This window comes from Procambarus clarkii, chromosome 22 (assembly GCF_040958095.1).
Source record: "Procambarus clarkii isolate CNS0578487 chromosome 22, FALCON_Pclarkii_2.0, whole genome shotgun sequence".
Taxonomy (NCBI): domain Eukaryota; kingdom Metazoa; phylum Arthropoda; class Malacostraca; order Decapoda; family Cambaridae; genus Procambarus; species Procambarus clarkii.
In genome coordinates this window covers 40131835-40147684 of record NC_091171.1, presented here as the reverse complement: position 1 = coordinate 40147684, position 15850 = coordinate 40131835, and the positions used below count along the sequence as shown (strand labels likewise).

Genomic DNA, 15850 nt, shown 5'->3' with positions numbered 1-15850 from the left:
CAGGGAGACGGGAGGCTCTCTTCCAGGGCTCTGCCCGGGCTCTCTTCTCATTCAAATTATTATGGCCTGTCCCCCACCTCAGCCAGGATGAAGAAAATACAAACTATACAATATTATATATTAGAACTTAAGAAACGACCAAAGACCTTGGAAATTTTCAACCAGTGTAATATTACCAAGGACAAGAAAATGCAATTAATTAGGTAATGTAAGAAATGTGTAGGTGAATGAAATCGTCCATTTAAAGAATATATGTCACTAATTTTCTCATTAATACGTTACATTAATGTGATTTCTTTGCGCATTTCAAGAGAAGCGTTGGGGTTAGAAGTCCTATACCAGAGCCAGAGCGTATGCGGGTAATGTGTGGAACCCTGAGTTGGGGTCAGAAAATATCTCTGGAACACTAAAGGATTCAGGTGATTCCCAGGTTAAATTACTTTTTGTATCGTGGCCTAGTGGTTTAGGGCGTGTGGTTGGGAGTACCCAGTGTGCAGGTTCGAATCCCTCCTCGTGGCTCCAATGATTTTCTCAATAATAATAATTGAGAAACTTATACAATACCGTAATGTTTGAATGAAATTGAAGACAGGACCCTATACATGTGTAAGAGTATAATTTTAATTAAATTTTCGGACGAAACCCCCCCATCCTTTATCAAGTTGCTGTTACACAATGTTCTGAACACTGTCTGACAGCACCTTGATTAAGGATGTAGTTTTCATTCGAAAATTTGGTTTAAATTATACCTCTACACATGTATTGGGTCTTTCATTCACCTTCAATACTAATATTTTATTCATACAATAGACAACACACTGGAGTAGTTAAAGTGGTCATATAGTGGGTAAAGTAACTCATTATATAAACACTAATTACGTGCGGCGCTTTGGGCATCACTTAAAATATAATTGTTACCTTAATTTTAGATTTATTAGGTGGTAGGCTAAAATATGCGAATAGTTGAAGAAATTATGCAAATGACACAAAACAAAATTTAATGTGATTCTTAATGCTGAGCCACATAGGCTACAGTTAAATATTATCTGTACTTTAGGAAATGTATATGTTTATCTCTCAGAATATTCGGTAATACGTTTATTGCTTGTGATGTGTATCTATGTATTAACACGATGTACTGACGGGGTGAGAATAGCTTGAGCTACCTCATCCCTTTGTGTGTATTTTACCTCAATAAACTTATTTCAATTTCAATCTGTACTTTTACTGAAAGCACACAGATTTAGCATCACCAATTCCCGAGGTGTAATGGTAAGACACTCGCCTTGCGTTTCGCGAGCTCTTTGTTCTTGGTTCGTATCCCAGCCGGGGAGGATTTACCGGACATCAATCCTTAGCGTCTGTTTACCCAACAGTAAAATGGGAACGATTTAGCAGGTCGTATTCCGGGAAACGTAGGATTAAGGACTTGCCCGAAACGCTATGCGTGCTAGTGGCTGTACAAGAATGTAAGAACTCTTGAGAGAAAAAAAATTGTCAGTGGCTGGTAGAACGGTTCCTCCTTCACTAGCCAATATTTGATTCTTATTCTTTTTCAATGGTTTCTTATTCGAGTTGTTCTTTGATCCTAATGTATGGGAGATTGTTTTACTTTTTATATTATCCTTTATTTTATTTATTTTTTCACAGTAGTTTTTTTGGGTTTGTATTATCTTAGAAATAATCTCCAGAAATTGCCAATTTTCTATATTTCTTTATTTTTTGTTTCGTTTTTTGTTGATAGAAGGAAGTATGTGTTTAATAAGCCAAGGATTGTTTAATTGTTGGTTGTGACTTGTATCTTAACATTGGACCGTGTATGTTATAGAGTCTTATAGTCTTATGAAGAAATATTTGACCACTTACGTTGATGCTTGTCATACTACAAAGTTCAATCTCAGTTTGTTGTCGACAGCTGCAACAAAGTTGCTATTGGCGGATTCAAATTGCAATCTAATGCTAGTCTTCATTGTTTCTAACAGCGATTTTTATAACTTTTGTCAAATAAAAAATAGGGAAGTGGTTGGTTGTCCCATCGGTCATTGCTATTGAGGTTAGTGAAGAGATTTTTAATTGTTAAAATGTGGTCAAGGGTAGAGGCAGTAGTCTAAGTAATTCCGTTGGGCTTAGTAATTATGGATATTAGCATACAAGAGTTTATACAGATGCAGCATTTGGTGGGTCCTGGGTGCATCTTTGCTTGTCACTCGCTGGTTATATGTAGTTGAGTACTCTGTCAAAAGTGATTCAACGGGCAATTGTTTTCCATAGAAACTAGAGGTTCTGGTTGTATAGAGTTCACCCAACAATACCCGTGGTCGTAACAGATCTCGTATATATATAATACTGTAACTTTTCATCAGTTCTACCATAATGGAATATATTAATAGCTAATCCATATTGTTATAGCTTTCACTTTGTTAAAATGTATATCCAGGCACACAGGTTAATAAAAATATTGTTAGCTGTTCAAATGATTAATCTTCCGCTATTATTGATATTTTGTCTTAATTCCTCATGACTATACTTAGTATAGTAATTAATTATATACTCCGTGAGGCTATTTAATCCTGGCTTGAAACTGTTCCACTTGCATTACAATTTGCCTGAGTAACAAACCAATCATAGAAGTCATCAATAACGTTGTGTTTATAAAGGTCTTGATCATACAGTTGAACACAAAGATCACATAATACACGACTTCCACCAAACGTTGATGGCTGGTAGTAATGTCGCCACGTTAAGTAGGCTTCGTACTCCTGTTGGGAGCAAAAGAATTTATATTAATATTAAAATCATGAAGATTTAGTTACAAAAACGTGTTAGATTTAGGTATTAATATATATATACATATGCCTCTTACTGTACTGTCTATTGTAATTTATAATCAAGCCTATCAGAGTTATCTGTAATTCTGCTTAGTAACTAAACCACATACTGTAATTCATAATTACTGATAAAACAGAAGATCATCATTTCACTTATATTGTTCTAATAACGAAAAATTTCCAACATTTTTCAAAGCATTTATCGATTTAAAAATTAAACCGCAAATTCACCTAAAAGTCAAAACTTGACAGAACAACTAAACAGTTTACTGAACTGCACATAATGTTAATGGGAAAGAAAGAAACTCCATCGATATCCTAAAGTTCCGTTACACATATTGCCCTCTGCAGTGCTAACTGAATATTGACCAACAGAGATGAAGGTTATATTCTAAGGTGACCTTTAGCACACGTTAAAACAGTTCTCTCGCAACCAATAGGCTCTGGGTGCGATTCCTACGAAGAACCCAGAACCAATCTGTTGTTATCCAATCGGGAAAATTAGGTTTTGGGTTTGGATGGCTACAATAACGGGTTCTGGGTTCATCCTGGCTGCTGTTCTAGATTCTGCATTCTGCCTAGTATTATGCCTCCTTGATCCAAACTTCACATTTTCCAGTTCATTGGAAGATTGGTGAAATTATACCAACTGCATGTGAACGCTCTAGACCTTTACAAGATTTGACACGTTCAAAGTCAATTCGGCAATGACATGCAAGTAAATTCTGATGAGTGACTTCTGGAGATCGAGTTGGACACTTATTGGCCAGTATCTGAGGCTTCGAGCAAACCTCTGTTTCTACCAAGCTGTATTTCCTGGGAGCTTCTGGGTCAGTTCAAACACTGTCCAGGGGCCAGATTCACGAAGCAGTTACGCAAGCACTTACGAACGTGTACATCTTTACTCAATCTTTGACGGCTTTGGTTACATTTATTAAACAGTTTACAAGTATGAAAAGTTCCCAATCAACTGTTGTTATTGTTATAAACAGTCTCATGGTGCTTCGGAGCTCATTATCTGTTTAATAATTGTAAGCAAGCCGCCAAAGCTTGAGAAAAGATGTACAGGTTCGTAAGTGCTTGCTTAACTGCTTCGTGAATCTGGCCCCTGTTCTTCGTATCGTACCCACTTTCGTAATATTTGTTAATGATAGTTCTCCTTCTTATGCAGTATTTCTGGTTATTTACAGTGCACTGACTACATGGATAATGTAGCTAAGTTTGTATGTTGAATTCTTCAAGCAAAAGTTTCGAACGTTCTTTGAATTAAGATGCCGAAGAATTTTTATTATTATTTTTTTTTTTTTAGATATATACAAGAGTTGTTACATTCTTGTACAGCCACTAGTACGCGTAGCGTTTCGGGCAGGTCCCTGGAATGCGATCCCCGCCGCGAAGAATCGTTTTTTCATCCAAGTACACATTTTACTGTTGCGTTAAACAGAGGCTACAGTTAAGGAATTGCGCCCAGTAAATCCTCCCCGGCCAGGATACAAACCCATGACATAGCGCTCGCGGAACGCCAGGCGAGTGTCTTACCACGGAGACTAAATTATTTTTGTAATTTGTAAATTATTTGTACAAATTTGACTGATGGAAAGTGAGTTTTCAGATGACATAATCCAAGAGATGACATTAGTAGAGACGACAGTATAGTGACAGGGGATGGCATAGACAGCCGTGACAAGTGATGACATAAGCAGAGCAGCGATAGCTGATATAGACAGAATACTCACAGGTGATGACGTATACAGATGACACTGATTACTTGGGCTAAGGCGAATTCAGGGAAAATAATGCTCACTAAATAAAAACTTAAGACGCCCGATGGATGTGATTGAGTCAAACTGAAAGACGAAGCTACCGGACCACTAAATACAGTAAATAAAATAAAGGAGCGAGAGACGTTAGTAGTAGATGTAATAGAATAACATCAATAATTCCTGTATAACGGTATTCAAACAACTTCAAGTCTTACCTTCGGATGAAGAGCCAAGTACTGTAACCTTCGAGCAAGTTGTTCTGGCGTGTAGTTGAGTGCGTTGATGTAGGATTTAGGAGGGAGCAAGGCAGAATAGTCTGCTGCCCCCAATACCACAGGAACTATCGAGTAGTACAGCAAGTTATATAACTTTTCTGTTACATAGTCCTTACACAATGCGTTTTCAAATGCTAGATAAAAAAGATAATGGTGTCCAGCGTATTGCATACAAGGTTCCCAATCAATCCTATAGTCTTGATAAGCATATAAGGAATACCCACACTTCAGGTCTCCACATTTTCCATAAACATCAATAGGGGCGTGTTTCTTTAAGGCTTCAATATATTTTAATCTTCCACTATCATCATCACAGTTAGAAACAAATGCAACAGCAAGTCTTTGGGTGTTATTAATCTGTTGTAATTCAGGTTGTCTTCGCCATGATGGAGGCAGGAGACTCGCCTCTCCGCCACGACGGACAACAAAGCCATGCAACACGTGAATGTCTGAGTCCTGGCGGTAGTGCATAGTCCGGTTGAAGACTCCATTTAGCGTCTTGTAGTCATTCATATACATGAGATTTGCTCTGAAATGTGTTTCTGCTTCAAACATGATCCACGGCTGAGATGCATCACGTCTCCCTAAGTCTTGTATTAACTGATCCTTGCTTTTTACACTTGACAAATGTATTAATACCGCATCTGCACTTGTTACCTGGTTTTCATTAGAAAAAAAGATTTATTTAAGATACAAAATTAACTGCATAAAAATATATAAAAATAGTTTTAAGTTAATGTGTATCGTCAAGTGTAATACACTTATATACTCTTATATCACTCGGAAATTTTACCTGCTCCTTAAGACAAAATAAACATGCGTAATGTCTCACTCCAGCAATGCTACACCGCTTCATACAACTACATCAGATGTAGAGTGCTGTGGGAACCGACCTGTGAGATTTATGTTTATTTAATTTATATGAATTTATATTTACGTTAATTTATATACTTCGATAGCAATTTGTATAATGATAAGTGGACTGTATTTCTGCAATAATCTCAATCTCACAAATCGATCCTCTACACATTAGGGGGGTTTATTAAATGAATATATGCAGCCAATCAAACTACAGGAATAGACTACATACATTGAAAAGGTTCCTTATCTTATAGTACAGCAGGTTAGTCCACCAGGTATAACTAGGGTGTAGACACCAAATTATCCTCTTTGAGGCAGCTTCCATCACCCAGTAACTGGTGCACAAAGTCTTGCTTCCTCGTCTTGACCTGTCAAAAGGGCGCTAACTGTGAAGCCAGATACCTATATATGACAAGCTATATCAGAGAAAATACTGTACATGGAACATTGAAGACCTGGCTTAATTACCTTTAGTTTGAGGCTTCCACGTGCTCTAACCGGGTCACCCTATATAATGACATTAATGGCCACTAATGATAGATAATGGGTTTCGGAAAGAACACTTAACTTGATTTGTAGACAGCGTGTTGATAATGGTACACTTTTGGTTTCCATAACACTTCGTCCAAGTAAAATTAACAGGAGCCGAATTTGCTCCCGTGTGAGCCTCTCGTCTCAATATAAACAATGGCTGTTTAACACTCCATACTATTGACGTTACTGGCCGACATTGTCCAGATATGATAGGAGCCGAATTTGCTCCACACGTCTCGGAGGTGACACAACAATGGCTGCCCTCCTTCCTCACTCTGACGCCTAGCTTACATTGTCCAGATTTCAGAAAGTGATAGAAGGATCACATTTACTCTACTTTAATATTGATAATTAAGTTAATTTATATAAGATGTTTTTATGATGGTAAAGTCCAAAGACTAATGTATTTAAGAATAATTCCCACCATAATAGGTGGAGAATATAATAGTATGTGGTGATGATATCCCGTTTTCTATAGACGGTAATTCCACTACAAGTTACGTTTTCTATGGGTAACTTGTTTATACAACACAGCTATTATCTGTCTGTATGATATATTAAATGGTGTCGGATTTTCCGACAAGTGCTTCCGCGAGAGTTGTCATTTAATATGTTCATTCACTCCTAGTTAATAAACCCATGTAAGCTAACATATAACATCAGTAATTGTCTAAGACTAACCTGGCTGATGTCTGAGGTGATGTTGCAGGGTAGTGGACAATGGCCCTCAACAATGTCCCACGTAATTACGTCATACCAGTCATAATATACATACATCTTATTGACATACATCACCACTTTTGGAATATATCCAGACCTAAATCTTAAGAGAACAAAAATAATACATTAGAAACACAGTATTCGTGAGAAAGCACATAGTCTACATAATAAAATCTAATATAGATAGAGCAAGTACATACAATACCTAAAGCCAATAATACACACAGCATTTTGGGCTCTCAGCCATACATATACATGAGAGCTGTCTTGCTATAAGACAAACCGTTATTAACATAAATGCTAACGGTAATAGGTGTGGCGTCATAATCTGGCGACCACTGAGTATTTAATTTATTTAATAAATTTATTTATCTAATAAGAGTACCCAGTTCCATGGTGAGTGTAATATTAGATGCTATCGACCATGAGGGATATTATTAAGGCATCATTAGGTTGCATAAACAGAGAGAAACTAACATAACATGGGTTAATATTATTTAAGTTTATTGGCACAAAAACTGGACACACCGACATTTTATCGCTGAGATACTAACTACTGAACCAAAACATGATCAAGTGGCTGTTACCTTGTACGAGGAGTCTCCATATAAGATTGTTCTGCAGCCTGGCGATACGCCTCTAACACTGGGGCTAAGAACACGTCCTTAAACTCCTCAACTGCAACGTGATACAAATTAATGTTGTAATGTACACCTTTACCCTACATATTATTAATGATGGATTTATTAACTAATTGGTAAATAATTTCTTGGCATCAGTAACAGCTGTCATTGGCACTGAATAAATAAAGTATTAAAAATCAAATTTAAACAAATTAGTTAAAATAATGAAATTAATCAAAATCAAATTAAAGGCTTTATTCATAAAATACATTTGTTATAGTGTGCAGTCCCGTTTTACTGTATATCCCGCTTATAAGAGTCAAAACGCCCCGATTGTATATACCTCAAAGAATAGTGAAGTGATTTTGTACATTTAAGGAAAAGCCCGAGATGTTGGTTGACGACAATTATGATTTTTGTTCGTTTGAAATGAGGCTTCCAGATTGATTGATTGATTGATGAAGATTAAGCCACTCAAAAGGTGGCAAGGGGAATGAATAGCCCGTAAGTGGTGGCCCTTTTGAGCCATTACCAGTATCATTAGCTGATACTGGAGATCTGAGGAGGTGCGACTGCACCTTGCATGACGGGAGATGTCTCCCGTCATGGCTTCCAGAGTTTCCTTCTGGATTAAATATGGTGGAGGAGACCCTTTGGAGGAGATCTTTGCCGCCCAAGGGGGCGGGGCTACAGTGCATTGTGGGAGCCGCGCCAGCCGTCTGTTGATTGGTTAGTGGCGAGGGTGTGTCATTCTCGGCCAATGGCGCGGAGCCCCGGGCGTGACGTTGGGCGCCCAGGGCGGGAAGAGAGCGCCAGAGCTTCTCCTGTGACGGAACCGAACGGAAGTGCGCTGGAAAGCTCTCTAGCCTGGGAGGCGAAGAGGCCTCCGGAAGACGATATTCGCCGAGAGTGGTGCCAGCCTACAGTGTCCTCAACGAGTACACGGAGGAGAAGGAGCTGCCGGCGAGGGACGTGCACGGAGAAGACGAGTCAGCCGTGGACCAACGACGAGCTGGACCAAACCTGTCATCCTGGAGCAAACCTACGAGAGACCGGACCCCGCCTGTCATCGCGGAGCAAATCTAGGAGGAACCGGACCCCGTTTGCCATCACGACGTGGAATCTACGACTCATTTAGCGGATTGATAAGGTAGATAATTCTTCCTTCCCCATTGTCCCTTGTGTTAGGTTGAGTTTCTCTAATAGGGAGTGATAATATTAGATTTATTGTAAGGAGATTTTCAGGCTTAATAATGTATTTACGGATATATATATATATATATATATATATATATATATATATATATATATATATATATATATATATATATATATATATGCGAACAAGCCTGAATGGTCCCCAGGACTATATGCGAATGAAAACTCACACCCCAGAAGTGACTCGAACCCATACTCCCAGAAGCAACGCAACTGGTAACTACAGGGCGCCTTAATCCGCTTGACCATCACGGCCGTCAAAAGGAAGTGATAGCCGAGGCTATTTGAGCCACTTCCCCGACGGCAACTCGGATGGTAATCTTGGGCATAGCATTTCACCAAATCACCTCATTCTTTGGGGCACACGTGAGGAACACAAATGCGAACAAGCCTGAATGGTCCCCAGGACTATATGCGAATGAAAACTCACACCCCAGAAGTGACTCGAACCCATACTCCCAGAAGCAACGCAACTGGTAACTACAGGGCGCCTTAATCCGCTTGACCATCACGGCCGTCAAAAGGAAGTGATAGCCGAGGCTATTTGAGCCACTTCCCCGACGGCAACTCGAGTCACTTCTGGGGTGTGAGTTTTCATTCGCATATAGTCCTGGGGACCATTCAGGCTTGTTCGCATTTGTGTTCCTCACGTGTGCCCCAAAGAATGAGGTGATTTGGTGAAATGCTATGCCCAAGATTACCATCCGAGTTGCCGTCGGGGAAGTGGCTCAAATAGCCTCGGCTATCACTTCCTTTTGACGGCCGTGATGGTCAAGCGGATTAAGGCGCCCTGTAGTTACCAGTTGCGTTGCTTCTGGGAGTATGGGTTCGAGTCACTTCTGGGGTGTGAGTTTTCATTCGCATATAGTCCTGGGGACCATTCAGGCTTGTTCGCATTTGTGTTCCTCACGTGTGCCCCAAAGAATGAGATGATTTGGTGAAATGCTATGCCCAAGATTACCATCCGAGTTGCCGTCGGGGAAGTGGCTCAAATAGCCTCGGCTATCACTTCCTTTTGACGGCCGTGATGGTCAAGCGGATTAAGGCGCCCTGTAGTTACCAGTTGCGTTGCTTCTGGGAGTATGGGTTCGAGTCACTTCTGGGGTGTGAGTTTTCATTCGCATATAGTCCTGGGGACCATTCAGGCTTGTTCGCATTTGTGTTCCTCACGTGTGCCCCAAAGAATGAGGTGATTTGGTGAAATGCTATGCCCAAGATTACCATCCGAGTTGCCGTCGGGGAAGTGGCTCAAATAGCCTCGGCTATCACTTCCTTTTGACGGCCGTGATGGTCAAGCGGATTAAGGCGCCCTGTAGTTACCAGTTGCGTTGCTTCTGGGAGTATGGGTTCGAGTCACTTCTGGGGTGTGAGTTTTCATTCGCATATAGTCCTGGGGACCATTCAGGCTTGTTCGCATTTGTGTTCCTCACGTGTGCCCCAAAGAATGAGGTGATTTGGTGAAATGCTATGCCCAAGATTACCATCCGAGTTGCCGTCGGGGAAGTGGCTCAAATAGCCTCGGCTATCACTTCCTTTTGACGGCCATGATGGTCAAGCGGATTAAGGCGCCCTGTAGTTACCAGTTGCGTTGCTTCTGGGAGTATGGGTTCGAGTCACTTCTGGGGTGTGAGTTTTCATTCGCATATAGTCCTGGGGACCATTCAGGCTTGTTCGCATTTGTGTTCCTCACGTGTGCCCCAAAGAATGAGGTGATTTGGTGAAATGCTATGCCCAAGATTACCATCCGAGTTGCCGTCGGGGAAGTGGCTCAAATAGCCTCGGCTATCACTTCCTTTTGACGGCCGTGATGGTCAAGCGGATTAAGGCGCCCTGTAGTTACCAGTTGCGTTGCTTCTGGGAGTATGGGTTCGAGTCACTTCTGGGGTGTGAGTTTTCATTCGCATATAGTCCTGGGGACCATTCAGGCTTGTTCGCATTTGTGTTCCTCACGTGTGCCCCAAAGAATGAGGTGATTTGGTGAAATGCTATGCCCAAGATTACCATCCGAGTTGCCGCCGGGGAAGTGGCTCAAATAGCCTCGGCTATCACTTCCTTTTGACGGCCGTGATGGTCAAGCGGATTAAGGCGCCCTGTAGTTACCAGTTGCGTTGCTTCTGGGAGTATGGGTTCGAGTCACTTCTGGGGTGTGAGTTTTCATTCATATATATATATATATATATATATATATATATATATATATATATCCTGGCGTTTTGTTTTGGAAAGGCGTTTCCTTTCCAAAACAATGAGAAACGGAACTAAATTTTCGACTGCCAAAAATATTCACCTTTCCACCAATACCAGGCCAGACGTTAAGTATTTTACCAGTTAGAATTTACTAAAGCAATTGAACTTAAACTTCATTCGATTACATGTGCCCCTTTCACCCTTATTTTTTAATAATGTAATACGATGATAGTGGAGGAAATAATGTAGGGAGGAGCAATATTTGGGCAGATAAAACAGATGAAAGCACTGTTCCCTCCAATGTTCTCACTGGGGCATAAGAAATATATAATAAAATCAGTCATATTTACAATCATGGAGAGAACTTCATAAGTCCGGCCAGCCTAAAATATTTCAGTTCTCTCCATGATTGTAAAGCTGACTCTGATATACCAAACAAAGGATATATAAAAATAAATAGCGATTCTTGCATTTGAAATATATTTTTAGTTGACTAATTTCCAAAATGACGATACAGAAACAAACATTAGATTACCTGACTGGTTGATGTGTCCGGCATCAGAAGCAGTGAGAGGCATGTATAATGAACCCCAGCTTAGCGGACTCCCCCGAAGTGGCAGCTTCAGGCAGCGGCTGTTCTGGCTGATGATATATTGCAACCTGGAAACATGTACTATTATCAGTAAAGATTTAGACAACCTTCTGGCCATTATTATGCCTATAATAAAGAGGTGTCTGCCTGTGTGTATGGTTGGAGGCCAGACGCTCGGTGCTAATCTCACCAAACTTTGCAGAGTGACTGGTTGAAATTGAAATTGAAATTGAAATAAGTTTATTGAGGTAAAATACACACAAAGGGATGAGGTAGCTCAAGCTATTCTCACCCCGTTCAGTACCACGTGTTAGTACATACATAGACACACATCACAAACAATAAACCTGTTACCAAACATTCTGAGAGATAAACATGTACATTTCCTCCTTCACAAGTGGTATGGTATCAGGCGTACACAAATACTTTTATGACCTAGTTATATGGATAATTAAACAAAATATTACAGTCTTGGTGCAAAATTCTTATATCTCTCAAGAATATCATCAACCTTTCCTCTGTGACACATCCAGGCTATTTGCTCAGGAACAGTCCTTATCTCAGTGTTTCTATATACATTAATCAACGGACAATCAAGAACATAATGGGCAAGGGTGTGAGACCTTAACATACCACATAGTTTACACTTCGTGTCATTATCATGAACGCCTATCCCATATTCCCAGTAATATTTGTACCCAAGCCTGAGCCGCATGTACACAGAGTCACTCCAAGCATTTCTCCTTTTACCATAAGTGAAAAGGGTGTTTTGACTCACATACATGTAGTGTTGCATGGTTAGACTTCTCTCATACATTATCCCTCTCCTCTCCACTCCTGCCTGTGCCTGAATATTTCTGATTTTGCTTCTTATTTGGAGTGACTGGTGGTTGCCGGAGACGGTCATAGGGGATCGGTCAGGGTTGGCCCCCCCATGTAACCCATCATACAGTCGATGGGGATGAAGTGTTCGGTTCCAAGCCCATAGAATTGAATCATTAGAATTTAACTCTGTTAAAATCAGTGAGGGGCAAGAAATTCCAGAACGCATTTTCTGATGGCAGATTTGCGCTCTGGGTATGCCAACTAGTTTCTATAATAAACAGCTGCATTGTAGAAATGGTCAAATCCCTACTTACTGAAATTAATTATGAACTGAATAATACATAACTAATAACTACATCCACGCCTCCACCCATTACGACCTCCATCTATCACCACCACCAGGACACAGTAACTGGACACCACCAGTAAAAACAAGAATCTCGAACTGCAGTTCTGGCAGAAAAAAACTATAGATAGTTGGAGACACTCAAACAGGTAGTCAACTTTACAAACAAAAATGCTTGCTATTAAAAAATCTCTTGAACATGTTCTTGTGATCTTGTTGGTTGAATTCTTGTACCAATCTGCAGCTTGGTACAAGACTTCAACCAACTATGAACCATTTATTTTGATGAAAGGAAGCAGTAGAAAAACAGAAGAAAAATAGAACAGTGATGCACTTACACTGCATCATGCTTGGAAAACTATGTGCATGGGAAATAGACTTACAGGTTCCAGAAGATGAGAGGAAATGTCAGCACTGTGGAGAAATGACAGACTGACCACTGGAACATTATTGTTATGGCTTCATTTTGCCTGTTATAGGGTTCTGTTCATGTTCGACTTTATATGGGGGCCTCAGTGCCTCTTCTTACCAGATCCAACTCCGAGTCGTTGGTAACTTAATGAAAACTGGCAGTAATAGTCAATCTAAAGGGGAAGGAGGTAAACAACACTAAACAAAACCATCACCACGTGTACTTTTTAACATATATATACGTATACATATACTGTATATATTTGTGTATATATATATATATATATATATATATATATATATATATATATATATATATATATATATATATATATATATAATATATATTTTATATATATATACAAATATATACAGTATATGTATACGTATATATACTATATATATATATATATATATATATATATATATATATATATATATATATATATATATATATATATATATGTATATATATATATAGTATATATATACGTATACATATACTGTATATATTTGTATATGTCGTACCTAGTAGCCAGAACGCACTTCTCAGCCTACTATGCAAGGCTCGATTTGCCTAATAAGCCAAGTTTTCATGAATTAATTGTTTTTCAACTACCTAACCTACCTAACCTAACCTAACCTAACTTTTTCGGCTACCTAACATAACCTAACCTATAAAGATAGGTTAGGTTAGGTTAGGTAGGGTTGGTTAGGTTCGGTCATATATCTACGTTAATTTTAACTCCAATAACAAAAATTGACCTCATATATAATGAAATGGGTAGCTTTATCATTTCATAAGAAAAAAAATAGAGAAAATATATTAATTCAGGAAAACTTGGCTTATTAGGCAAATCGGGCCTTGAATAGTAGGCTGAGAAGTGCGTTCTGGCTACTAGGTACGACATATATATATATAATATATATATATATATATATATATATATATATATATATATATATATATATATATATACACATATATATACATATATATACACATATATATATATATATATATATATATATATATATATATATATATATATATATATATATATATATATATAGAGTAGAAGTAGTTCCAAAACAATATAATCTTACTGAAGCCAACACACGAGTCATAAGTACTCATCCATTGCCTAAGTAAGACAGAAATGAGTAACACTAAGTGGGCCAGCCAGAGAATTAGGGCCCGTGCAGGCATCCCTTAAAAAAAAAACGCCACCAGTACACAGTAACTAAACATTTCAACCGATCAGCACCACCAGGCAAACGCGTGGAAGGAGACGGTCGGGTCAATACCTGGAGAAGGTCAGGTCTAAATGTTATTTTGTCACATCAAAATGTGATGTGAAGCCAGGTCACCAGATGGAGGGAGAAGGTCAGGTCACTAAATGGAGGTCAGGTCACTACGAGGAGGGAGGAGGAGGTCAGGTCACCACGAGGAGGGAGGAGGTCAGGTAAACACGGGAACAGCTTACCTGAGCGTCAGCAACAATGGGACCACCAACAGCCAGAGGCAATACAGTGGTACTCTGGACTTCATGATGGCGTTGTGGTAGTCGTTGAGTGATGGTTCAGTTTTTGAGTTGCCACAGTCAGTTGATAAGGCACCTGCTGGTTAATGATGTGGTCCCTGCTGGTTGATGTAGCAGCTACGGGTTGATGTAGCAGCTGCTGGTTGATGTAGTAGCTGTTGGTTGATGATGTGGTCCCTGCTGGTTGATGATGTGGTCCCTGCTGGTTGCTGTAGCAGCTACTGGGTGGCGATATGCCCCAAAGTTACACACCAACTCCCGAGATTGTGGTTTTTGGTGAAGAACTGGAAAAATGATACAAAAAAGAGGATAAATTATTTGTAACAATGTACATTCCTTCTCTTTCACCACCTTCCCTACTCTTCATCACCTCCCCTACTCTTCACTACTTTCCTTCTCCATCACCTATCCTACCCTTGAACATCTTCCCTCTTATCCGTCCCTATCTACCCTGTCAATGTAGTTGTAAAGTTGTACAACTACATTGGCAGTTATAGTTGTACTGCAGGCGATGAGTCACAATAACGTGGCTGAAGTAAGTTGACCAGACCACACACTAGAAGTTGAAGGGACGACGACGTTTCGGTCCGTCCTGGACCATTCTCAAGTCGATGAGAATGTCATTCTCAAGTCATCGACTTGAGAATGGTCCAGGACGGACCGAAACGTCGTCGTCCCTTCAACTTCTAGTGTGTGGTCTGGTCAACATATAGTTGTACTATACTATAGTTCTCGGTAGGTAGTTGTACTCCTGTCAATTAATGTTCTAAAGTTTTAAACATTGAACTTAAAAATACTGAAATATTTATTAGCAGGCCTTATTTATGATTAGATGAGTTACCTCTTAACTTACAAATGCGTGTTGTAGCCTACTTGTCTGGAGAACTTTGCAAACAGATCCCATCCGAGCCATCCCAGTTCTTGATGGGTTTTCCTTGAATTCTCGTCCACGCATCACTGAGTCTATGATGGAATGATATATGAATAACTTTTCCTCCTTTCGACCCGCCTTCTTCACAGGAAACAGGCAATAAAATACCCACACAATTTACGATGGACTGAACGCAAATTTAGTCGCAAACATTATGATCGTAAGGCCAAAATGTATTCTGCAGGAATATAT

General features: G+C 39.6%; 1 protein-coding gene and 1 long non-coding RNA gene across 2 annotated transcripts; both read right to left on the bottom strand.

Annotated features, from left to right (window-relative positions):
• Window positions 1–1205: 1205 nt before the first annotated feature.
• LOC138367368 (alpha-(1,3)-fucosyltransferase C-like) lies at window positions 1206–6099 on the bottom strand. Its single transcript, XM_069328867.1, has 3 exons — window positions 5957–6099; window positions 4807–5523; window positions 1206–2759 (listed from the first exon to the last, which is right to left on the bottom strand). The coding sequence occupies exons 1-3, from the start codon at window positions 6050–6052 to the stop codon at window positions 2565–2567; spliced, it is 1008 nt and encodes a 335-aa protein (XP_069184968.1). The 5' UTR covers window positions 6053–6099; the 3' UTR covers window positions 1206–2564.
• An 847-nt stretch (window positions 6100–6946) lies between these two features.
• Window positions 6947–11666, bottom strand: LOC138367370 (uncharacterized). The gene is made up of 3 exons (XR_011229338.1): window positions 11545–11666; window positions 7569–7659; window positions 6947–7084 (listed from the first exon to the last, which is right to left on the bottom strand). It is a non-coding gene; the product is annotated as an uncharacterized lncRNA (long non-coding RNA).
• Window positions 11667–15850: the final 4184 nt, after the last annotated feature.

Coding starts and splice junctions, on each gene's coding strand:
- LOC138367368 (XM_069328867.1), bottom strand. CDS start 6,052: ATGGAAGCTGCCTCAAAGAGGATAATTTGGTGTCTACACCCTAGTTAT. Junction 5,524..5,956: donor AGATAAGGAACCTTTTCAAT/GTATGTAGTCTA, acceptor AATGAAAACCAG/GTAACAAGTGCAGATGCGGT. Junction 2,760..4,806: donor ACTTGGCTCTTCATCCGAAG/GTAAGACTTGAA, acceptor TGCTCCCAACAG/GAGTACGAAGCCTACTTAAC.